The sequence below is a fragment of the Rattus norvegicus genome, chromosome 1, assembly GCF_036323735.1.
Source record: "Rattus norvegicus strain BN/NHsdMcwi chromosome 1, GRCr8, whole genome shotgun sequence".
Taxonomy (NCBI): Eukaryota; Metazoa; Chordata; class Mammalia; order Rodentia; family Muridae; genus Rattus; species Rattus norvegicus.
The window spans coordinates 229,724,567-229,751,267 of NC_086019.1; the positions used below are offsets into that span (position 1 = coordinate 229,724,567).

General features: G+C 40.6%; 1 protein-coding gene and 1 non-coding gene across 3 annotated transcripts in view; both read left to right on the plus strand.

The window, feature by feature from the left end:
* The window catches only part of Trpm3 (transient receptor potential cation channel, subfamily M, member 3), an 884,432-nt gene that overhangs the window by 624,826 nt on the left and 232,905 nt on the right, over positions 1-26,701 (plus strand). For both annotated transcript variants that reach the window (NM_001191562.1, NM_001354180.1), the window contains exon 6: positions 640-811. In NM_001191562.1, coding sequence (NP_001178491.1) covers positions 640-811 — 172 coding nt within the window. The remainder of the gene's footprint in view (positions 1-639; positions 812-26,701) is intronic.
* On the plus strand, positions 18,895-19,004 carry Mir204 (microRNA 204). Its single transcript, NR_031919.1, has one exon. It is a non-coding gene; the product is annotated as a microRNA 204 (primary transcript).

Consider the following 26,701-nt stretch of genomic DNA (forward strand, 5'->3'; position numbering starts at 1 on the left):
CTTTATATTCAAGCTGTTTTGTACTTAAGAAGTCTATCGAATACAGTGTTGGTTCTCAATAACAGAACTTCCGGTTCCTAAGTGAGGTACAACAAATTTCCCTAACTGAGCTGCCTTGTCTGGCCTTAGTGGGAGAGAATACACCTAATCCTGCAGTGATTTGATGAGCCAGGGCGGGGTGATACCCATGGGGTGAGGGCCTCCCCCTTCTTGGAGAAAGGAAGGGGGCTTAGGGAGAGAGGCATGTGAGGTAGGGACTGGGAGGAGAAGGGGGGCTGATACTGCGATGTAAAGTGAATAGAGAAGAGAACGTGCTCCTCCCCCAACTCCTGAAACTGATCTCCAGAATGACTTCTACAGTACCTATTAAACCACAGACATGACAGAAGAAGGGGGAAAATATCCAAATTAAACTTAAAAAATTATGTTTGGCTCAGTAACAAAATAAGAATTTGACTTAGTCATCAGCACATGGGTCTTTAATACAGTGAAGACGTGAGCTCAGACTTGGTAAGAGATGGTTCTTTAAGCATAGTCTTCCTATCAGGGAACCACCACGCCTTCTTACAATGTCTCTCATCCTCTGCCTCACATCCTGTTTCCTCCTTTCTGACTCTGCCTTCCTTTTGCTGCCCGTAGGTAGTCCGACCATACCAGACCATGTCAAACCCTATGAGCAAGCTCACGGTTCTCAACAGCATGCACTCCCACTTCATCCTGGCTGACAATGGGACCACGGGAAAATACGGGGCCGAGGTGAAACTCCGCAGACAACTGGAAAAGCACATTTCACTCCAGAAGATAAACACAAGTAAGTAAGCCACGCTGACCACTGCACCGCCTAGAAAATAATGCCAAGTGTTTACGTATCCTATGCAGCAAGGATAGGAAAAATCAAGCCGTAGGCACCGCCATCTTCCTCCTGGCCCAGGGAGCAGGGAGTTATCCAGGGGAACACAAGAGGAAACCTGAGAATACTAACACAATTAACGGGTTCAAGCTCATTTCTTCGCGCATAGAGAGTTCATCCCCAGCTGGGGTTTCTGAAACTTTCCTACTTCCTTCCACAGTACTCAAGAGAAGAAAGGCACCCCAGAGAAAGGCTGCTATTTAGAAAGCCTCTGTGTCTGTGTGTGTGTGTGTGTGTGTGTGTGTGTGTGTGTGTGTGTGTGTGTGTGTGTGTCACTAAAAAAGGCAAAGCAAATCAGGCTTTGATCTTAGCGCAGAGGAGTCTCAAAGGAGTTGAATGTTTTTAAACTAAAGCGTACTGGGCAGGCATCTTGCTCCGACTCTAACACTGTTTTACTTTTATGTATTATGAATTTGTCATGTGTGCACTTCCCTATGAGTATGTATGCATGCTGCACACTACATCTCTAATGGCTATAAAATTTCTCTGAAGGACTCGTGAGCTCTGTACTAAAGTTGTCATATAAACATTTGGCTGGAAAAAGAAAGGATGCTCCCCTGATCATCTACTAAGGGTCCTCTCAGAAAAAAAATGCTTCCCTTTCCACAAAGTGATATGTGAGGCTTCAGTGGTTTGCAGTTTAGATTGTAAATACCTTCACATACATACATACATACATACATACATACATACATACACACATACGTACATACACACAAACATCAACATAGATGTTGATGAGTAAATGTATGTTGCTCACTCTTGAAGGACGAGAAAATTTATTACTTATATGCATAATACACATAGATGTTTGTGTGTATGTACATATATATAATGGAAGTTTCCATATAACATTAAATTTCCAAAGCCTGTAATTCCAAGAAAAGCTAGATTCTCTTTGGCTACTCTTTAAAATCCCATCTCTCTTCTCTGCCTTCGTGCTTGATAAATCTTCCTGCTATAGCTGACTTTTTGCCAGAGCTGCGATGCCAGGCCCTTCTGGTCTCAACTTCCCCTTCTTAACCCTCCTCTCTAGGTGTCTCTCTGGCTGCTTACTTAGACCAGCTTTATACATTCATCCCATTCTGGGTGAAATTGGAAATAATGATTTCGGCTCAAGTCTGAAATAAAAACTATATGAGGAAACTCTATTCTTGAATCTTTGCAGCTGTGGCCCAAGAGGAACACTGGGAGAAGGGCTGCAGTAAACATACATACACACACACACACACACACACACACACACACACACACACACACACAGCAGAGACAGAGAGACAGAGACAGAGACAGAGAGACAGAGAGAAAGAGAAACCTAACTGATCAGAGGCTGGCAGAGACAAAAGCATTGTCATCAGCCAGGTGGTAAGCTTTGCTGAAAATGCTAGCACTTTCCTTCATCTCAGTATTTGAGAGAATGGATGGGGAGAAGTTATATAATTAGTACTATTTTAAGTTATTTTAGAATATAGCATTACTTTTGGTTTTTTTCCTTCTGCTATTGGGTTAAATATGAGAGTTCATGAGAAATTAGCTAGAAACTGGAAGACAGGAGAGCAAGGACACAAGACATAATTCAAAGTGAAACTTAGTACAGAACAATTAGAAACACTCTCCAGACCAGCAAAGCCCATCACTGTGCAGGCCCTAGTGGCTCCTGAGCCATTTATAAAGCAGCACTAGATGTGTGGCTGGATGGCTATTTAGTAATTTATAAAGCAGAGCTGGATGTAGATGTGCAGTTGGATGGCTATTCAGTAATTTAGAAAACAGGACAAGATGTGGGGTTGCATGTGTTTGGTACCCATCTGAGGATATGCAAGTTAGCCCAGCCAAAACTATTAGTTGAGCCTCGTTTGAGAGATGCCCAGACAGAGGGTGCCTTTGGTTCATTCCAGAGGGAACACTCTTTGTTATGTAATTCATGTGCCTCAAAGAATGCCTTTCTCCAAAGGTTTTTTAAAGTGCTGAGTATTACAATTGGCCTTTCAGGGAAGGAGGGAAGGAAGGAGCAAGGGGCAGGCAGGAAGACCCCTGAACAACACTTTATGCCAGTGACATCATAGGCCAAACACCTGGAGAATGAAGGGCAACCATGGCAGATGGTTAGAGACACTAGAGGAGACCCAACAAGTGGACAGCTCATCAGGAACCCATCACACCTTGTTTGTGGAGACACTGGACCATTGTTTTACTATCAAAGAAGCAGTTGGGGTGGGAACCCAAGCAAGGGTTGTATGTATAGAGATGGAGCATTGACCCAAGTACTAATGGGCTTATTTTGTTAATGGATTTTGAGGCATCATAGAAACCTACAGGCCCCCATTCTGTTGTATGAGCAGGCCCAAGAAGTGGATAACAGAAGCCCAGTAGACCCCAAAAGTCAAGGAAGCTAAGAAGAGAGGTGTCTGTAAGTGTCATGAATTAGGGCCTACCATTCTGGCCTTCTACTCATTGGAGTTTGCCTGACACTGTCTCTGGATCTGCTGGATCTATATGACCCTGAAATGAGAAGTTACTAGATGACTGAGTGATTCCTGATTTATAAGGTAGACTTCTCTTCTTACTGTGTTCAGACTCAAAGGGGCAAGGAAATACAAGTTTGTTGGGTGGGAAGAGTGACCACTCTCCATGAGAAGTTTCCATTCACCTTGCAGCAAGGAAAATTGCCCATAGCAACCACAGAACTCCAGAGAAAGACTGGGAAAAGGCACAAAGTCATAGCATGAATCAACCTAAGAATATCAACATTTAAGGCAACCCCACTCCCTGCTGGAAACATTTCTACTTTCTTACCTGAGTGCACCTTTTTACTTCATACCATAATTAGCAATTAATGATCCTTTAAACGCTTAAGTTTTAATCTGAGTCTGTTCTAAAAATTCTACGTATGTTTCCATTTCCTGCTTTAAAATGGAAATTACAAAAAACCCAATTGCCTGGAAATTAGGCATTCTACCATAGCAATCCTGCTACCACCTCTTACACCCATGATGGTTCTAGGGATATAAGGACACACACAGCACTCTCCTCACTGAAATACCAGGCCCCATCAATCGGGGAGACGAGTTTAACAGCAGTAACCTATTCACAAGCCTGTTTACCTACACGAATGGCACTGCTTCGTGGAGAATGCATCTGTTAAACATAGCGTGTATCCTGCTCAGGAGACCTGTAAGCCTCTTTTTGTCAGCATGCCAGTTATTAGTAACATAAGCACTGAGTATGTTTACATTAATGTGCACTCTGACATCCATTATCCCATTCACATCCCTCTCTACCAGTCAGTAGAAAGGCACTGTCAGGGATTATCAAGGGCTCTGTTTATAAAAGAGAGCTCTTTTAGACATGAGAAATTGCCTGCTTTAGAATACTCAACTATTTGCAATTTTTCAAACCACAAATTTAACCTACTAGGGACAATGCCAATTATTCTTTTAGTAAATAAATATCTAGTGAAGTCTTAGCATATACCTGCTATTGTTAAGATCTGGGAAAGCAGAAATAATTCACTGAGCTTCAGACAAGAACAAAGATAATAATAGAAAGACAAGTGAAGTTGTAACATCTGATAGTAATGAGTGCTATTAGGAGAAATAAAGCTAAGGAAGGTATCTGTGGGCACACACATGTATATTTCTAGAGAGTCATTTAGATTAGGTAGCTAGGTGTGGCCTGTAGGAGGAATAACATTGAAGCCAGGGACTGACTAAAGAGAGGGGTGACTGTGGGTGGAGCATTATGGGTAACATGCAGGGACAGACTCTTGAAGTGTTTGATGAAGACACGAAAAGCTTAGCAAAGAATCAGATTTAATTATAAGAAATTTGGATCTAAGAAGTTAAAGATAATCACTACTGTGCTTTAAAACATTACTCTAGCTCTATGTAAAGGTTATACTGGAAGAATGGATAAGAGTAAAAGCCAGAGATACATTTAGGAGGACCTCCCAGTAAGGCAGTAGGGCAGACACACTGATGTTTGAGTGGGAAGACTGGAAAGTTGGTAAAGCCTGGTCAGATGCAGGATATAAAAGACTGAAGTGTTGTGTCTAAGAAAGGAGTAGCTATGCGTCTTCGTGATACGCTTCAGGGAAAAGGTCCAAACATGTACAAATTAGTGTGTGTTTTGATAGCGTGGGCATTGTTCTGACAGTCATAATACATATTACATATTGTCTGCATTTACCAAGTCATGGCCACTCCTGTTTCCTCTGCACACCCCCCACCCGTTGAACCCTCTGCATAATGATGAAGGACGTCCAGACAGCACACAATTCCACCCAGAAATACCTCAGCACCAAAGTATATGCATCTTATATCGGCCACTCATGGGAGAGAACTGGGGGAGGTAACCTAAGAATAGTGATCTATAAACCCTTAAGAATTCACACTTCTTCTTTCTTAGAAAAAAATAAATATTAACAGTAGATTCGAGACCACCAAAACAGGGAATGGGAGACTTCATTCTAGTCTGCTGTAACACCCTGGGGCAACTCTTAGGTAATACTTCTTACCTTGTGTCTTTAAATGACTGGAAGAGGCATTTGCAAGCCCTACCACAGAAAAATGACTAATATTGGAAGACATGGAAACATGTATTACTTTGCTTCAATCACTACACAGAATACCTGTGCTGGCTGACAGCAATGTATTCCACAAAGACAAACACTCTTAAGAAAATTACACTACTTCCTTGTCTGTCACTTGAACTGTTTGGTCAAACTATAGCCATGGGCGTGCTCAAAATACATGGATATATTCAGAAACTTTTTCAGAGAATAAAGAGTGTCTTAAATATATTATCTTGCTGTTAAAAAACTATCTTAAAAGTTGGGACAATCATCTTTTCCAATGCCAAATTCTACCTTTAGCTTACCAAAAAATACATTTAAAACAAAATTGTCCCTGCAATTTTCAGTAACAAGAGTTGAATTCCCAGAAGTTCTAACTTTCTTTTAAAGAGTTTGAAGGAAGGAATGTTACTCTGAGAGAGAGAGGAAGTCTCTGCCTATTGCAAATGCTATGAAAGTGCAGTGGCCGCTAAATGTGGACAGGCAGATTATCATAGTCCTAGAACGTTAGGCAAGTTGCCGGGTTGTTTTTTTGTTTGTTTGTTTGGTTTATTTTGTTGTTGTTGTTTTGTAATGTTTGTGAATCTGTGAACACAGGATGATAGTACAAACCATTATAACTAACATGAATGAACAGTAGAATTGTGACATGAGGCAGTTCAGACCTTTGGCCCACTTCCGGCCCCCTCAGTAGAAATCATGGACCATGTTTCTATAGCCTCTCTGCCTTAGTTCTAATCGTAACACTGATCCTCTGCCCTGCAGCCTGTCAGACAAAGCTAGGGTGCTCATTAGAATATCTTTACCACTTTTCAACCTGACTCTGCTAATTAAGTGTCTACATCTCCCTTAAGTTATAGAGAGGGTCCAGAGGGAGAAAGAGGGCTAAACATTATATACTGGCATGTACGGAGTACCTATTAACACCAAGTATTAAGTGGTAATTGATAGAGTTTCTTAGTCCCTAAAGTAATAACCAGAAACCTTTAATTTTTCCTGAATAGTTGAAAGCCCAATTGTCACTAGGGCCTGAGTCAACAGTTCAGAAAGGATGAGAGCCGCCATTAGAGGCTGAAGCTACAGTCCTGTGTATGAGTTATCACGACTGTCATTTAGGCTTGGTGTGTATTCTGCCTGTGTCAGGGCAAGAACTTTGGCTGATGCAAAATGACCCAGAACACCCTAAACCCTTAGATTAGAAAAAGACCAATTGTCTTTGGGATCCATTTGAGTGAAGTGCTGGTGGCTTCCCACTTTAGATGTTACATTTCACCCAATGAAAATGTTTTATTTGGCTTGGGCACATCATTATATTAAGCACATCTGTCTAGGACATCTTTATGAAACTAGAATTCCCTGGCTTTTCCTCTCTGCTTAAATGAGACCTCTCTACCAGGTTAAATCCAATCTAAGAAATCCTCTCACAGCAGCCCGCTGTGGATTCATGTGCCTTGAGGTTGAGTTAATGGTGGTGTCACTGAGTGCACTGAGGTTTCCACCATCAACACTGCTGCCACTTTTGAAGTTTGCTACAAAGATAATTTGATGCTGCTGGCCCCAGAATAACATCTGACATTTAACCATGCTCTTGCCTTACGAGGTTACCCAGAGCACTTTTCTCTGAAGGAGCAGATTCAAATGAGTTTGACATTTATTTTTTAAGTAAACATGGAACAGAAATGATTGTAGAACTCCTAAAAATGATCAAATGATATTGGCATTTAGAAGCCTCTGTGGGGGTGTCATAAAGTTCTTGTTGCAACACCCCTACACATTTATGACTTTGTACTTCTTCACACAAACCGTGAAGAAGACAGTGATAAGAGAGGTGTGTCTCAGTAGGTCAGACCAGCATCTTTAAACCAGTCCAGCTTTTTGTGGAAAGTATTTTCCCTTCCCATTGAGATGAGTCTTCTGAACACACACTGGTCACAAGGAAGTCAAAGCTTTGTAAAGGCCAGTGAGTTAAAATCAAGCTGAATATAAAGTTGGTATGTGTCTGTGAGGGACACACCAATTTAAAGGAATTTATGATGACAAGGCTCCTATAATTAGAAGTAACTACTTGTGACTGTATCATTTACATCCTTATTCCTTGACTATCGTATTTGGTAATCACTCCGAAAGATGGATTTTATATAATTCTCAATTATGGTGGAGGTGCAACCTCTCTTAATAGACATTTAAAATGAGAGGACGAATCTGGCGTTATCCCAATCTCTGGTACTTAATTAATGACATGGGAGAGGGACGAGAATACTGACATCCTGTGATACGACAACTCCTGGCTCCCAACCAGTGACACCTCTTAGGATGTGTTTGCTACTTGAATACATGTAGAAGAAACATCACTGAGGAAGAGTGGTGAGATTAAAAATATTTAACACTCTTTAAAGACTTTGGTGCCCTTAAATCCATAACATGGGAAGGATGCCAGTTCTGATACATCCTGGCATCACTGTTTGTGAGAAATTCTCTGTAACAACTCACTTCATCAGCACTGCACATGAAGCCTGTTCTATCCTGGAGATGCCCAACGGCATTTGCTGTATTAGAGCCCTTCCTGCTTTTGGAGTCAGGGAATGAACCTGAGTTGACCTTTGTGCCATCATAGCTGTAGAAAATCTGCTTTTTATTTGAAGAGACTCACCGACCAGCCTAACAGGCAGAGCCAGCCCATGATATAAATGAAATCAGAATTACCAATTCAGCAGCACCCACTCTTAGACCACTGCTTTGGATGTTTCGGGCTCGGTGATTCTAGTGCTTCAGGCTGGAAGCTTTCCTGTCACAGATTTTAGTGTCCAGAGAAATCCCACAGTCTGCAGTTGTCAGCTAACATGGGAATCAAACAAAGCCCCGACAGGCAATTGCTTTACCCCTGAGACCTGTCAAGCTTACTCCTTGGATGACATTGCCCAGGAAATACTCTAATACATCAGGGCTCTACGAGAATAGACATCGGATGTGAATACCAACAAAATGCTAATTTCTTATCTATAAATTACTGAGAATTATTCTAAAAGGTAGAGGCAGGGAAGGAATGTAAATCTTGAGGGAATGAGTAATTCATGAAACAAGCACTGTGAGGCAATTTTTCTAAAAAATTTACATTGCATATCTAGCCTAGTAGCATATATATTTCATATCCCTAGACTGTAGTAGTAGATCATTCATATATATACATATATATTCATATTTTCTATTATTAAACCATGGAACCAATTCTCCCTGAAAGGTTGACATCAATCAAGAACCTTTGGCTTTATCAGGACTCTTATCAGCCTTACTGACATCGATGTGTGTCAGGGCTGAGCAATAGTCACCATTTGGACACGAAGGACAATTAGAAACCAGTCCAGTTATATTACCATAAGAAATGTGAAAACTCCCAATGTCTGGGATTTTTTCAAATTCCATGAAGAATGACATTAGAATTTTGCTGGGAACTGCACAGAATCTGTAGATTACTTTTTGTAATATAGCATTATTTTCATTGTGTTAATCCAGCGATTACAGAAACGCAGAAGGTCTTCCCATCACTGTATCTTCTTTAGTTTTCTTTTTCCACGTCTTAAAGTCTTCACTGTAGGGGCCTTTCACTGCCTTGGATAGGATTAGTTCTAGGTACTCTTTATAAAGAAGGAGATAGACTTTGAGCTAATTGTTGTGATCTATGAAAGCTACCGAAGTTTTTGTTTTGTTTTTGTATCTTGCACCTTTACTGTGTCTGTTAGATCTAAGAGTTTTCTGGTATAGTATATAGGCTCATTTCAGTACAAGCTTTGTTGTCTACAAATAGGAATAGTTTGACTCTTTCCATCCCTAGCATTGTTACTTTAACATCTTTCCCTTGTCTTATTTCTCTAGCTAAGACCTGAAGTACTATATTGAACAAGCAAAATTAGAGTAGATAGCCTTGTTTCATCACCGATTGTGGAAGAAATGTTCTCACCACCTTTTTCCTATTCAGTGTAGTGTTGTCCACGTGTTTGTTGGCTATAGCCTTTACTTTTTAAGTTATGTTAAAACTATACTTACTCTCTCCAGGATTTTTATATGGAAGGCTTACTAAACTTTGCCCAATGCCTTTCTGCATCTGACAAGATGATTGTGTGGTTTCTGTCCTTAAGTTTATTTATATGGTCCATTACATTTACTGATTTGCGTTGAGCCATCCTTGAATCTATGGGAACAGGTCCCCTTGGTTGTGATATATGATCTCCTTAAAAGCGCTCTTGATCTTGGTTGGGAATTTCTGCATCTATGTCCAACAGGAAGATTGGTCTGTAGTTTTCTTTCTTTGTCTTTATCTGGTTTTCATATCAAAATAAGGGTAGCTTCATAAAAGAAATTTGGTAGTGTTCTTTCCCATCCCATCTGTGGAATGATCGAGAAGTGTTGGTGTTATATCTTCCTAAAAAGTTTTATAAAATTCAGTAGTGAATGCATATGGTTGATTCTATTCCTGGCCATATGCCTCAGGGAATCCATACCCAATCACTGAGAGACTTGTACACTCAGGTTTATTGTTGCTGTATTCCTGAAAGCAAGATCAGAAATGGCCTAGATGTCTGTCAACAAATGAATGGACAATGAGTATATGATACATATAGACAGTGAAACATTATCAACCTGCAAATAAAAATGGCATCTGCAGAAAATAGATGAGTCTGAAAAGCATTGTATCTGTGTGTTCTCTCTCATACTTGGGTCCTAGTTTGTCATATATACATGTAATATATAAATGAGAAGAAATGCTAGTAAAGCCTAAATTAAAAGGAGACCAAAAGAAAGTAAAAAGGTACTAAGGAAGATGACAGGACAAAAGCCATGTCTGACATGAAGGAGAAAAGAAAACTCTACTCAAACACACTTTGTTCCAGAAATAGCACCACAGTAACAATGCCTTATGCATTCTTTGATTTCTGTTACTGTGGTGAAATACTTACTAAAACCAACTTGGGGAAGAAAGAGTTTCTTTCATTTCACAGTTTACAGTTCACCCTTGAGAAAAAGCAAGGTAGGAACTCAAGGCAGAAACCACAGCAGAATGCTGCTTACTGGTTTTCTCCCTCTGATTTACTCAACAACATTTCTTATTGTCCCTGACTAGTGATGGTATGGGTGGTACCCTCCTGAATCAACTACCAATTAAGAAAGTGCCCATAGAAAAGGCCCTCTTTCCAGGTGACCCTAATTTGTGTCAACCTAAAACTAGCCAGAATGTTGCAAATTTAAAATTTTTAGCTATTTTTCTGGCAAAAAAATGTGTGTGTTTGTTTGTTTGTTTGTTTTGCCAATGATAATTGAAATAAAAATGGCCTGTATCCCATGCCTCACAGGTCACTTTCTTCTGATACATCTTGTTATACCTTACAACCATTAGTCTTAGGACCCAGGCCCTTCTGCTGTAACGGTGACCCAAAGCAAAGAGGCATTCAAGGGATCAGAGATGACTTCCTACTTATATGTCATTCCTAATACAAATCCAGATATAATGAGAGCACTATGGTGTCAGGACTCAAAGCCCTTCTTTGGTTTGTTCTGCTTATGTAGTTCTCATCATATTATATTTTTGTCCAGGGTAAATCAGAAACAAAGAACAACTCAGGATTGTAAACAAGCCTTCCCACAGCCCACCCAACCACAAACCTTAGAGGCACACACCACTTGGTTTATATTTTATATTTATGTTGTGCCAGCCACTAATTATAGTATCCAGTCCTAATCCGGGAGATAGGCAGTAAGCTAAAAATGCTAACACTAGGAAATGCAGGAAAAGTATTGGAAGACAGATGGAAGTTTTACTGCATCTTGTAAATCTAACATTCCAAGTGACTACGGAGGATAACCTGATTGGCCTATGGAGAGAGCCTGTCAGGCTCCCATAAATTACATGTGTCTGGCTTACCTAAGATGCTCACTGGGGAAATGACCCTGAATACCACATATAACATAGGAGTCAGGCTTGCTCTTTCTGGTCTTACCGTTGAGCTTTTAAGTATCATGTGATACAAATCATACTGAAAACTAAGCTGTCCTAGAACAACTGGACTACACCTCAACCCTGATTTCATTGACCTCTCATGCTAACTGATCCAACAGACTATCCTCTTAGTTTCAAAATAATCATCTACACTGTGCAATGCATAAGCATGCTGTTACACATCATTAGGTAGCATTTTAAATCACAAGAAAGCAAAAGTAGGAGGGCAGAAGCTGTGCTTCCTTAAGTAACGTCATACTCCTGATGGGAACAACTCAAAGATGAATCTCAGAAAGCCATCCTCATGTGACCTACACATGGTCTTAGTCCTGGCAAGAGGCAATAGACAAACAGAAAGGCTTTGGCTCTCTTGTTAGAAGGAAATTATCTTAGGGAAGGAGAGAAGCCCATTCTCTGACTCAGTGGAGGGAATCTTTGAAGATACTGAAGAAAAGGTGGCCTGACTCCTCATGTCAGTTATCCAATCTTGCTTTCCTTCACTTGAATAAATCTGAAGAGATAATTAGTGATTATTCAGGATGAAACCATTGGGGTATGGGACACTGATGAAGCCATCAGAGGACTAATTAACTTATGAATGAGTATGTCTGAGAATGACAGTTATAAAATATCTATGACCATGATTAATCTTCAAAGCTAGTTCACTGCATTTCCTTGTTTAGAGATCAATACACTCGCCTCCATCAACTCAACCCTAGATTTTCCTTTGATTTTTAACTTCATTATTCAGTCCAACCTAAGTGTTAGATCTGTGTGTTGATGCAGCTTCTGTTCTAGCTCAGTGGGTGAACAAATTCAAGGTGTGTTTATCACCTTAAACACTTAAGAAGCTACAGCAACAACTATGAAAATAAACCTTTCCTTTCTCTCTTACACTCCAATGTTCACAACAGTTTTTTTTTTGTCCCATTCCTGGCTGTGTGTCCTTTCTCATCATTTTATAAAATAACTTGAGTATTTAGTATCTAAAATGCTTGAGAGCCTGTCTTATAGATTTTGGCAATTTGGGACTATCTGATTTTCAGATTAGGAATGCTTTACCAATACCAAAATCATAACTATTGTGACTTTCTGATTCACACAAGACAGGTTCCTACAGAAAACAAATGTTTATAAATACCATCAGAAGAGACCATAAAGGGGGTTGGGGATTTAGCTCAGTGGTAAAGCGCTTGCCTAGCAAGCACAAGGCCCTGGGTTCGGTCCCCAGCTCTGAAAAAAAGAAAAAAGAAAAAAAAAAGAAGAGATCATAAATAATTTCAAAAGACAGCCAAATGAAACCACTGAACTGAGAATAGGTCCCCCGTTGAAGGAATCAGAGAAAGAACTGGAAGAGCTTGAAGGTGCTCGAGACCCCAAAAGTACAACAATGTCAAGCAACCAGAGCTTCCAGGGACTAAGCCACTACGTAAAGACTATACATGGACTGACCCTGGACTCTGTCCCCATAGGTAGCAATGAATATCCTAGTAAGAGCACCAGTGGAAGGGGAAGCCCTGGGTCCTGCTAAGACTGAACCCCCAGTGAACTAGACTATGCGGGGAGGGTGGCAATGGGGGGAGGTTTGGGAGGGGAACACCCACAAGGAAGGGGAGGGGGGAGGGTGATGTCTGTCCGGAAACCGGGAAAGGGAATAACACTTGAAATGTATATAAGAAATACTCAAGATAATAAAAAAAAAAGAAAAAAAAGAATATGTATCAATTAGCTCCTAGGAGTCATTGATATCAATTATAGATAAGAATAAAGTTTGTTGGACTAATACAACTTTAAAAAAAAAAGACAGCCAAATGAATAATATATTCACAACTACGACAAACATCTAATTTCCATAATATGCAAAGTATTGATAAATCAAAAAGAAAAATGTGCAAAATCCTATTGGAAACCGAGCAAAGCACATACGTAGGAAGATCATGGGGAGAAAATAAAGATTTTACATCATTCAACAATGCAAGTTTCATCGATCAAATTGGCAAAACTCAAAGATCAAAATAATCTAATGTCAATAAGTGCCACATAAATATGAACTAGTAACATCTTTGTTATGTGTGCAATGTTAAATAATGTGGAAACCTTCTTTAGCAGATACTTAGGAATCCCTTTTAAGTGTTTATATTTTCACTACTGTAATTTACTCTGTATATATTTACTATAATATTGCTCATAGTAACAAAACAGAAATGACCTAACCACTATATATGATAATTTAAAAATTGTAGAGAAACATTATTGTAGATAATAAAATAGTTCCATTTGGGGTCATATAGAAAGTTATCTAAAGGTATCTTTTAAGTCAAAAGTCTATTCTATAATGGAATTGATTTGCTTACTATAATCAATTCTGACATTTTATACTCATATGCTTATACAATACCCCTAAGGGTTCTAGTGGATAAATATTACTGACAGTGAGTCAGATGGGGAGAAAGACAGGAAGAGACACCTACACTTTATGCTTTTAAGATTTCTTAGTGTTTTGTCTAACTCAGGGTTTTTATTACTGTGATAAAAAATCATGAATAAAGCAACTTGCAGAGAAAACAGTTTATTTGACTTAGGTTTCCATATCACTTGAAGGAAGTAAGGACAGGAACCAAACAAGATAGGGACTCGGAGGCAGAAGCTGATGCAGAGGCCATGGAGGGGTGCTGCTTACTGACTTGCTCCTCATGGTTTGCTCACCCTATTTTCTTATAGAAACCAGGACCACCATCCCAGGGATGGCACCACCCACACTGGGCTGGGCCCTTCTCCATCAATCACTTATTACGAAAATAAATGTCTCAAGCTGGATCTTCTGGAGGCATTTTCTCAATTGAGGTTCTTTCCTTTCAGATGACTCTAGCTTATGCCAAGTAAACATAAAACTAACTTGACAAGTGTTGATTTTTACAGTTAACAAAAATGTACAAAATAGAGTTGTAAGATGCACCTATAGTAAAGCCATCTCATATAGTTCCTCATCTCCTCCCTAGGATGAGTAGTCACAACCTCCTCGTTTGGCAAAACTCCCAACTACAGCAAATCACTGTCTACTGCAGTTCTCATGTAGTGTGCTATACATTAAATTTTAAATTATTCATCCAGCTATTGGATGTTTTAGCTCTCATTTCTTTCCTCCCCTACCCTGACTCTGAGGTGACTCCCATCATTCCTGAGCAGTGACGACAAGCCTGTCTCACTGCATCCAAAGCAACTCATCCGTGCTCCATGCATTCTTGGCTCAGTCTTCAGAGTGGAGAATCATGAGAGTCCAGTCAGGAAACTTAGGGGAAAAGAGGCTGGTTAGAGACAAATGAGCAATGTTTTCAAGTCACGTGTGGAGGTTATATAAAAATTATGGGGCCAATATACCAGATTTTATGCTTTGATTTGATAATGGCTAAAATCAGAACACAAGTCATGGTCCCTCTTCTGAGTTGGCAGATTACAATACAGCCTAAGCATGGTCCCAGTTCTAAACTATAAATAGATGTCCTGTTGTATTGGGGAGACTAGAAACACCCCACATCTGTGTCCCTTCCAAAGGAAGACTATGTGACCAACAACTAGTCATTTCTCTTGCATCACAGTCTAGATACCCCAACATCCAGCTCCCTTTTCCCTGTGAAGTTGTAGCTCATTGAACAGTGGTTTCGTGATGAATATTGTCCACATTCTCACTGTAGCAGAGTGTCTCCAATACACTCTTTATCTTACTGTAATTCTAAGATATCTCCATATATATATATATATATATATATATATATATATATATATATATATATACTCTTCAGGTTTTTAAGATGTAGCAAAACCTGTCATTTAAAATAAACAGCGACTGCATCATTGACTGCATCATTCCTTTTCCCATGGCAATGCTTCTTTGGAGCTCCTTCTTTACAAACATTTGCCTGAGTGCCTATCCTATAGAAAGCACTGTAGAGGTTGCATCGTACATAAAACATTGCTTTGTGCTTAAAAAACTTAGTATCTGAAGAAGTCAACAAAGCTTGTGCTTATCGAGTGCTATTCTAAATCATTTACAAGGAATAGCTGATTTAATCCCCAGAACAGCCATTCTTCATCTACTCCTTAGTAAGCAAACTGAACCGCAAAGAGGCCAAGCAATGACCACAGTCAGACTGAGGCTAAGTGTCAGGCCCAGGAAGTCTGTGTCTGCGCCCACGCCTGAACCAGCCTGCTCTAAGGGCTGGCTCTGTGTGCCCAGGCTACACTACAAAACAGCAAGTGTTCTGTGCCCTTTGTGATATAAAGTACAGTGGCAATTCAGACAAAACATTTGGGGGTAGAATATTCATGGGGATGCCTGTCAAGCAAAATTTGTCAGGCATAATGGGGGCAGTCCACTTACATGCTACATAGGTGAGAGCTCTCAATGGGTAGAAAGTTAGTGCAGGGCACAGAGTTGATGCTTCTTTTATTTCTGTTCATTTTTATCTTTGAATGGCACAGGGAAATTTTCCACTGCAAACAAGAATGGGAAGATGTGAACTCAAGTTAGTTTTTTAAAACATATAATCATCAAACTCATAAGGAGAGGCATGTGTGTTTTGTTGCTTCTTTTATTAACAGAGAGTCTTAGGGAGAAACTAAACTAGAATATAGAAAGAGAACATAAATAATACAGTGTGGATTTTATATCTGTCCAGACATCCAGATGATCTGTAGATCTCATCTAGCTAACTGCTCTCATTCTCTATATAGAAATGCCACTTGGAGAAAGCCAAATGTTCTACCTAGATTCACAAGGTGTTGAACTGGCAATGCTTCTACCTAAGTCCAAACTACACACAGCCTGTCGTTCCCTGCTCAACAGTATGTCACTGTCTTAGTTTGAGGATCATTCTCTGTTTGGTACAATGCCCTACAAATTGAGAGACAAAACAAGCAGAAAAACAGAAAAGCAAACAAACAGAAAACAAGAAGGAAAAAACCAAAAAAAAAAAAAAAAAAGGAAAAAACCTCCCTACACACCTCAACAATGTAGACCAGCACAGTGGAAATCAATCTTGGTTTGGTACAAAACCTTTAGTCCTTTACTCTGTACCTCCTCTGTCCTCATCTTCTCTACTGTATCCTGGGGGCACTTAAGGAAATAGAAAGACAATCAGAGACACAATCAATGTACCCCTTTGCTTACTTTTCTAACTGTACCACCATGATTTGTCCCCTCCTTTATGTGGCATCCTTTGAGTTTTTCTTCATAAGAATTTTATATATCTAGGGAAGAATAAACTGAAATAGGAGCATGTGGTTCACGCTGCAGGAAAGATGTAACAAAGCCAGAGTTATTTAATTTTAATATTTATTTGTTTATTGCTCAATTCCTTCAACAAATACAAGAAATATTGGGGGCTTGTATGGTTGCTGTCTGTTAGAAGCTTTGCTTATAGTCTTTAGCAAGTGGTCGGATTGCCACACACACAGTTGGGGAGTAGCCCACAGAGTATGCTCTTGCAAGCTTAATTGTCCTCAGAAGTGAACTAATTATGGACATTATGGGAAATAGACTGTCATGACTCTTGGACTGTTATTTTATGAACAATAGAGAACCCAAGGGAAGCAAGCCCATGTCCTGTGCTTCGAGGGATGCTCATGTCCTGTGCTTTGAGGGACACTCCTCCGGGCTTTTCTCAATGTGCTCAGAGTTCTAAGCAGGCACCTTTATCAGCTTATAGATAATGCTTCTCATCAGCTAGCTGCCCTTGCTCAGCCCAACAACTGTCACGAACTGAGGGTTCTCTAGAAGTCAAGTTCAGTCCAGAAGAGCTGGAAGCATAAGTTTTACCATGAGGGGCTTCAGTTCCACTAAATGTTATTTTGATGCCTTAAGATTACCAAGAAGGCAGATGCAGACTGCTCCCTCCCTTTGGACCAGATTTGATAGCAGGTACTGTTTGCAGCATCTACACCAAAGCTGGCTTCGTTAGTTAGTGAGCAGCTCCCCAGACAGGATCTTACCTGTGAATATCTTTCCCAGGTGGGAGGCAGCAAAACCAGCTAGAAGAGAAATCTAACACTGAAGTAACTTTGATGACTGTTAAGGACAGAGAGACAGGATGTTGGGGAGACAGATAGCCCCCTGGCTAGCCAATAAGAGAGCAAGAAAAAAAGCAGAATGAAAATCGTCAATAAATATCATCATGTTTAGTAACAGACCAAGCAGGTTATCTTGTGACCAACTAATTTTTTAATTCATACATTAATCATTTGACAATAAAAGATATGTGTCTCAAAAAAAAACCAATAAAACAAAAAATAATTACAGAAATGTTTATAAAAAGAAGATAAGCATGAAGTTGGTTCTGTCCTGGAAGACACAGAACTGAAAGAATCATAATTGTCATTCTACCTAACAGACCAGCAAGCGATGCTTCTGGGCTTTACCAATGCTAAACACTGAAACAAGCACTTAATCTAATGTAGCACAATGTAGCACAGTCCCTTCATCTCCACTATCTGTCCTAGATTAAAACAGAATAAAATATCCTCCCCCTAGTCGAAGGGATGTTGATCTTATGAATCTGCTTGTGTTTGGTTTTGAGAAGTCTGTGTGATACTTCTCACAGCTCTGTGTGTGCAGTGCGGGTTCAGTCACACACACAGACTTATACAAATTGGGTGGTCCATCTGCTTTAATAGAATGTGTATCCGACCATTGGATTATAGAAATTTCAAAGCTTTTGTTTTTTGACAGGATGCCTGCCGTTTTTCTCTCTTGACTCCCGCTTGTTTTATTCATTTTGGGGTAGTTGCCAATTAGACCCAATTGGTAAGTATAATTAATGAAAATCTTGAATTTGCTCTTAAACCCCAACCAAGAAAATTAACCATAGATGCTATAATTCCCTTTAAAAATTCCTAACCACATCACTCTTCTGATTCCTACTTATCTCTTCTAAGACATCCATCCCCACTAGACCTTACTGATTCCTTTTTTTACCTGTCACCCTGAAGATGTCACTTAGGGCAGCATAGCAGCATCCTAAGATACTTCTAGAAGGAAGGAAGCATTTATTCAAGTTCAGATAGGTTATACTTTTAATCTTATATTCATGTACTTATATGCCTGAGTACACCTAGTCAGCTGTAACTCCCAAATATTTGCTATCCCTTCCATGCACATGCAAAGCATTAGGTCCCTTAAGAAAAGAATCCCTAAAATCGGACTACCTTTGAAAGCTTGAGGGCACTGTTTGACTCAGCACCTCATTGAGGGCTCACTCTGTTCAGGACTTGGTTAAGCATTGCTTTGAACGAGAAAACAAGGATTCAAGGGGGAGAGAATGCTGGTCAGTGGCTAAGGTGTCGGAGAATCAAGATGAGCAGGAAATGAAGAGGGTGGCTAAGAGGGGCAGGTGGAGGCAAGTGGAGGAGTTCCTGACCGTGTACCATGGCTACAGCCCTTCTTCATGTGACTCGTGGACTTCCCTTTGTCATCCTATGCCTGAGAATATATGAAGGAGGCTGGGAAGGCAAAGGGACGTTCAATTGTCATCACTGGCATCTTTTTTGATCATTGCACCATCATCAAATGCATTTGGATAACCATAACATGAAAATTACCATCATTGAGCATATAACTTTCCCAAGACAAGGGTGACAACTTGAAATATCAAAGAATCTTACTTAGGGAAGTCAAGAAGTAAGAAAGAGTGAATCAGACTCTCCCATATTATCAACCCCATGTTCAAACTCTAACTGGTAAAGGAAACTGAGCTTACTCTGATCAGGTTGTATGTATATCAAGAACATCCTACTGCCTTCTATGGATGCTCTGGACTGTTTTGACCAATCATACAGACTGTCTTCTGTCTCAATCAAAGACCAACACTGAGTGCAACCATAAATACCAAAGTCATGGACAGTTACTGGGGAATGTGATGACTATGTCATTTTTCAAATGCTCTCAACTGCCTGTGTTATTCAAATTTTTCTCTGCCTTTCAGATGGCCTTCTATCTAAAGTAGCAGTCCTCAACCTGTGTGCCATGACCCTGTTGGTTCATTTTAACTCCAAAATATTTACATTATGATTATTTGCAGAGGCAAAGTTACAATTATGAAGTAGCAATGAAAAGTATTTGGTTGGGGGTCACCAAAACATGTGGAACTGTATGTATTAAAGGGTCACAGCATTAGGAAGATTGAGAACCACTAATCTAAAGAACGATTTGTGTCAAAAAAAATCTCTATTTGGTGAAATGACTTGGCACAAGTTGTTTGTGTGAGTAAAACATTAGCCATCCTTGTTAATTAAAAGTCACTTTGAAAATCAAGACAATGAAGTCAAAACAACTTTGGGGAATAGAAGTAATTTTAAGGAAAATGGTTTCTCGGTGTTTGCCTGTCTTGTTCATCTAACCCTTTCCCAATCAAACTAAGATCTCTCTCTTTTTGAAAAAAAGAAACCTTTTCATTTTGAAATTACTTGTTCAGGGATGGAACAATTCTTTTAAACAAGTCTTACCAGGTCATCTGCCCAGCTTTCAAATGTGATCTTCTAGGCACTTCTCCATGGAGTTAAGAACTGTGAAAAATCTTTGCAGATTAGAAAGATTTGGGTTGGAAATAATTTAGACTTTTGTTCTCAAAATCAGTAAAACTTCCTGTGGTGGTCAGTTAAAGTAGATTCTTTTCAGGGTAACAGGACCTTCCTGGTGGGACTTGGATCCCTTCTTGTTTCATTGCTAAGTGAAAGGCGCCCTGTAGTATTCCCACTTCTTTTCAAGCTTCTTTTTCCCCTAACTCCACATGGACATTCTGATCCCCTCATCCCAAGATCCTTAGAGTTTCCTTGATTTAATATACCCCATTGGGTATGTTTTGTGTCTTTTTGATACCTGATTAAACTCTGCTATTACTAATAGCAACAGTCTTTTAATCTCTCAGTCTAAGAATCCACCTTCCATCCAAGCATTTCTCTCCCTTGATGAACCTCATAGGCCCATGTCCCTCACATCTGCCACATCCCTACTTTACCGTCTAAAACTCTGTGGTCACACTTCTTATTTATTAGTGATTATGTGTCCCTTTCTCTGCTCAGTTGCTGATCGCCTGCCACCTAGGAGCCTATGGAAAGCAGAGTCTATGTCTTAGCCATTTTTATCAGCCTGAGAACTTAGTGCAGTCCCTGGCACATGCACATAGGCATCCGATAGATCACTGTTGTCAATGGCAGTATTTAGATTTCCTAGACTTATTTTCAGCTTTGGTTTCGAGCTTGACATCAATGTTTAATAAGAGGGTTTAGATGATTTAGTCTAGAAAGGAAAGGCAAATGAGGTAACAACATAATAGACTCAAAGAAGAAAACCGAATGGCAAAGGGTTTAAGCAAAGATAACCATGAGTACCACAACTGGTGCAAAAGAACATTCAGTCTGGGAAATCTGAGTGTGCTCCCATTGCACTGTTTATTATTGTCATTGTGATTATTATTAAACCTTTTCCAACTAAATTAATGCATTTAGAAGATCTAAAAGAAATATTTTGCATTAGCCAAGCCTATCATGACTTCAGTGTTTCTATTTATACAGAAAAAGAATTATCTATTGATTTTTTCCCCACTTACTGAAAGTAATAGTCATCGTGGCTTCATTTCCGTCTAGATCAGGATCAATTCATTTGGTAGCAATGCATAGCAAAGCTTAGAAAGTCAGGCGAACGGAAAATAGATGGAAAAAGTTTGTGCTGAGTGGGTGCTTTTCTGCCATAATCATCAACTCTCAGTTAGAAGAGATGGTATTTCATTCTCTAGGGCTCTTAAAGAATTGTGGATTAAGATGCTCATTTGCTTAAGATGGCTAGATCTGAAAACTTCATCACAGGGCCCTCCAAAGTGTCTTTGAGGGTTGCAAATATTTTGTTTAATCCCTGCAAAATGTTGTTTGGAACATTTCAAGCTTTTAAAACAAATGGGTGTAAACACAAAATGCAATTCATATAGTTCTGAAGAATGTCTAGATGTCACTAATGACACTATGGTTGTCTTAACAATAGAACATGTTCTAACCTTTAAATGCTCAACTCATTAGCCTCTAAAAATGAGGAAAACAAGAGATTTCATGCCTTAATAATGGCCAAATAGGCAAGCAGCAGATTTTCTCCTCTTTTGGCACCCATGGCTGAAATGAAATAGTACTCTTTCCCTCAACAAACAGGATGTCCCTGTTCCACACTGGAGGCCAGATTTCCAAACTCAGCAAAGGTCTACATGCTGCAGCCCAGAAGGCAAACACTTGAGTCCTAAAGTGCAGGCAGGGGAATGCTCGACCCTAACAAGCCTTGGCATCTCTGGGTCCACATGGGAATGTGTGGGCAATCCCTGCTGGAAGGAAGCAGAGTGGAAACAAATAGGTATGTGCGTGCGCCAAATCAGGGAGGGTGAAGATTGAAGAGTCAGCTTTCCTGGTCATCAAACAAATCCGAGCTGAGCCCTGCCTCATTAGCAGCGTTTCTTCCACCCAGAGGGAGAGCACAGGAAGTATGCACCGTCTGTGCTACACATTAGGATGTGTTATGAAATCCTGGGGGAGGCTGTGAAGCAAGCCACGACTGAACACAGCGTGCCTGTGTGAAAAGTCTAGGCAACCGTTCCCTGCACCTTGTTTTGCAGCCTCAGCCCCTGGCCTGTTGAAACACAACAGCATTACTTTTGCCCTGTGGATTCATATGTTCCCATTAGTCAAACACTAAGAACTGTTTTGGTAGGAATAGTTGTTTATAAACTTAGATACATAGGAAATGTCACCTCATAACACTACTCTTCTGTAATTCGAATAGATTCCAGCATCCCCTTCACATCACTCTTGTTAAATTCAAACTTGCTATAAATATTAGTCCCGCACCCTCCCCCACCCTGTGCTAGTTAGTTTTCTATCACTGTACGAAGCATTTGAGCTGGGCACGGTGGTGCCCATCTGTACGCCAGGTCTTTAGGAGCTGAGAGGAGGGAACATCGGTCTGAAGAAAGTCTGAGCTGTGGGGCAAGACCCCATTCAGAAACACGATGAACCTGAGAAAATCGTCTTAGGAAATTTTACTTTGACTTAATCTTGAGTGCATGGTCTCCTAATGGGCCTCAGAGTGGAACAGTATATCAATGATGAAGCAAAACTCTTCCTCTCATGGCAGGGGGAGAGAGAGAAGATGAGGCTCCCACAATCCCTTTTGAGAGCAAGTTCACAAAGAACTAAAGAGCTCTTAGCAGCCCCAACTTCTTATGCCATTCTGGAGACTGAGCTTGTAACGCATTCACATGTGGATCACAGCTATAGCAACCCTACACACACACACACACACACACACACACACACACACACACACACACACACCCTGCTTTTCTCTCCTTCTTACAGACAACTTAGAAAATTAGGAAAGGATTCTCTAACTCCCCTCACTCAAGGTCGCCCTTGATACAGCAGTTGTCCACATCTGTTCACCCCTGCAAAACAGGAAACCATGGCACTACTATGCCAGGTAAAGCCTGTGGGGACCCTATAATATTAAATAGATGGGTGGGGGACAAGGGGACTGTGGAAGTTGACAAATGAAAACTGAGAAGAAAATAAGAAACTGGTCTTAGGACAGCCCTAATAACACGTATCAAATAGATAAAAGGAATCAGCACAAGAGATGGAGGGGAGTTAAGAAGGAGTAGCGGACTGTCTGAAGCCAAGTAAAGACTGCCTTTCCATCAGCACTGCTAGGCTAGGATGGCCACTAGGCTCTCATGGCTCACAAGCGAAGTAAGAATTCATGAGTACAGGCTATCGGCTTGGGAACGAACCTCTTATCCTGGGACTAGTGTTATGTGCTTCCAAGCATATTGCCTGTGCACAAATGTCTCCATCAAAAACCCATCCCGCTCTCTTAATCCCTTCACAAAGGCCACGTAGGAAGTTTATCTTTAAGTAATTTTGCTTCTAGCAGTTCTAGCCAACAGGACAAAGCTGCCGTGTGGAATAAACACACCTGAATGTCTCTCTGTGTCATGAGGAGAGAAGACACATGGAAAATGAAATCTAATTCAGAACTGTGTAAGTTCTCCCAAATAGCAAAAATACATTAGGAAGTATATACTTTCCTTACAAGCAAACCACCAAGTAGAAAACTTGGGTATAAATTTTTTTTTTAGAAATTTTTGCTAGCACAGTAAAACTCCCAATGGGAGTTTCCTGTAAAGCCCCAAGTAGCCAGGTCTAGGGGGCTGAATTCCTAGGGAGTTCATGTGCCAACAAAAGCAGTGTGCCACTGATCCAGCTGACGGTGCATCAACACTAGGTACACTAGGTTGGTACACATCTCTGTTTCCAACTTAGTCCGTTACCATTGTGGATTAGAGATATATGAACTAACAGTTTTCCTTCTCTAAATTTCTTTAGAGCATAAGCTAGGCCCAAGGGTGCACAAACTGTAGCCCGGAAGCCCAATGCGTCATATCTATTTTAGTAAACAAAGATTTGCTGCAACACAGATGATGTTCTGAGCGAAATATCTCTCGATGGCTCTGTGCCAGTCACAATCCTTCAGCAGAGGCTATCCAGCCTCAGGCTGAAAATACAACACTCTTATCTGGCTCTTCGAGGAGAAAGTCTGCTGATGGCTCACACTTTAAAGTAGGAACATTGTAGACGGCCATTTTGGGTCTCACCCCGTGAACTTTTCCTTTATTTGCTTGAGCCGGACACATTTTAGATGTCAGCTGTTTTGTTCCCTTACCTCCCCCTGCAGCTTAAGCTAAGCCAGGAGCTCCCAAAGTGTGCTCCCTGGACCAGCAGCTGCAACAGCCCCTGGAAACTGCCGAAACACACATTCTCACTGATCCGAGGCTCCCAAAGAGGGGCCGCTTGTGCTTTCAAGCAGTGACCCCCCCACAGGTGACTCTGACGGGTCTAAAAGAAGAGCCTGTGTCCTGGCAGACACTGGTAAGAGATTTCCACACACCATTTCTTCCGATCATTTTCAATGAGCAAACTACTTCTCTACATTAGGATCGCAATTTTAGGGCATCCCTGAAAGGGCCTTGTTTTTACTTAATAATCTCAAGATAGCCTTCTTTTAGGTAATAGGGTCAGGAGTGATTACTGCAGCCACATAGATAGATTTATTTGTTTGTTTGTTTGTTTGTTTATTTATTTATTTTTATTTTTTATTTATTTATTTGGTGCTGGCAGCTGCAAAATGCAGTTTCACATAGACTACAGAATAGGATGGTAAGATTAAATACTCCCATGATTGAGGTCTCAGAGAACCTACTGCATACCCTGGGATATAACTGTCTCTCATAACTCATCATTCTGGATGAGTTTAAATGAGAGTGTGCCATGGCATTCATCTCCAGAAGAGAAGTTTTGGGATCCATCGGTAGCACCGTCGTGGATGTATATGCTAGACCAGGAGACAAGTTTTCGACTGCTCTCTTCCCCCTAACTGATTAGCGCAGGCACCTCTGCATTGTTGCTGTGGTCCTTTCTTAGTCATCGAGTCCTTCTCTGGGGCTTCGTCTCTCCTCACGCAGACAGAGGAATCGCTCTGCTAATGAACAGCTGGGGTTTAGAAGGAACAGAGAACTGAACTCAAGAAACATTGTGATCAGCAGTGAACAAGCCCAGGGCCTCTTTTAAGCACCCCAAATTTCTGACTAAGAAATAGCAGAAATGATTTTGAGATCCATAGATGCTGTTAAGAAACTGCGCTTTCAGGTTTGTCCAGGATTCAGCTATTCTAGTTGATAGCTAGTATATTGAAGTGATTCTCAGTGAGGACACATACACACACTTATGAATGTACCCTGGTTGAATGGTAAATCAAATCATCCCCTCAGTGTAAGACAAGACTTCATTCCAAATCCAAAGCTCAAACAGAGCCTTGTTTGGACTCAGTTGTAATTACCTTCTTTAAAAAGCACATTACCATCACCATTTGCTCGTAAACAGCTATCACGGTATCAAGAAAAACACATACCATACAAAGAAAAACAGTATTTTTCACTTAAAAGTAGATTCGCATTCCCAAAGTGGAACCAGAAGCTCAGGTTGTCTTGGCACTGTCTCAAAGTGGCCTCTGGAGCTGAAATGGCAACATCGTAGTTCACAGTGTTGGAGCTGCAAGTCTGACACACTATACCTGTATATCTACCCTTGGCAAGAATCGTATTGAGAGTCGGGCACCACAGCACCACCAATGGGGAGTAAAATGTCGTTATCACTGATGATAACACTGGTGGAGATAATGAGGTGGTGTTGGGTCAGTTCCCACAACCCAACCAGGCAATAGGATCTCCAACACTCACCTTTACCTAGGGAGCTGCCTGGCTTTCATCCCCTGAGGAAAAAGCTAACATCTCTCATCCGAGAGCTTGTGGAAGCTAGTCCTTACCAGGCTAAGAAGCAGACATAGTAGCAGGATGGTGGAATTACTCCTGTAATTCCAGAACTCAAGCACCTGAGGGAAAAGAATCATGAATTTGAGGCCATTCTCAACTACCCAGTAAGAACTTACTGCAAACCAGCAAACAAACAGGACGACCTGGGTGGGTATGTTACAGTAATGGGGAGGGAATTCCTGAACCTGGAAACACAGAGCCAGAGACAAGACAGTTTTCTGCAACATAGTCTCGTGGTTTTCCCCAAAGACGGAGCAGACCAGGTATAACACAGAGGAACAGATAATCAGGCAAAACCAAGTGCTAGTTTTGTCCTTTGGACCTGAAATTGGACCCACAATTGGGGATGATGTAATTGATCCAAAATAACCTTTGTCTTGTGTCTAACGATGGCAGTCTGATATTTTAGTTGTTCTGATACCTTGTCAGTGAATGAAGGTTACCCCTCACCTACTGCTAAAATGCATCAGTCAGCTCAGTAGAAAGAAATTTTGGGTTCAATTTTAGTCATTTCAACCAAATAATGGCTTCCTGGGCATCCTTCTAGCATGAGGGCGAACATAAACAAACCTCTCTTTCCATCTTTCTCCCCAGTGGTCCAGACGCTCAGTTCCTGTAGCCAGGCCCAATCCTGAGGAATAACACAACCTCATCTTAAAAAGGGACAGACAGTTGAAATAAAATTGTCCATTCAGTCTCTAAACACCCAAGCCTTTCTGACGGACAGGTAGAGTAGAAGCACTTACCCAGCTTCTTCAGCTGGTCTTGGGCCACTGCTGCTTAAGCCCAGTAGTAAAGTCCCAGGATAGGATGCC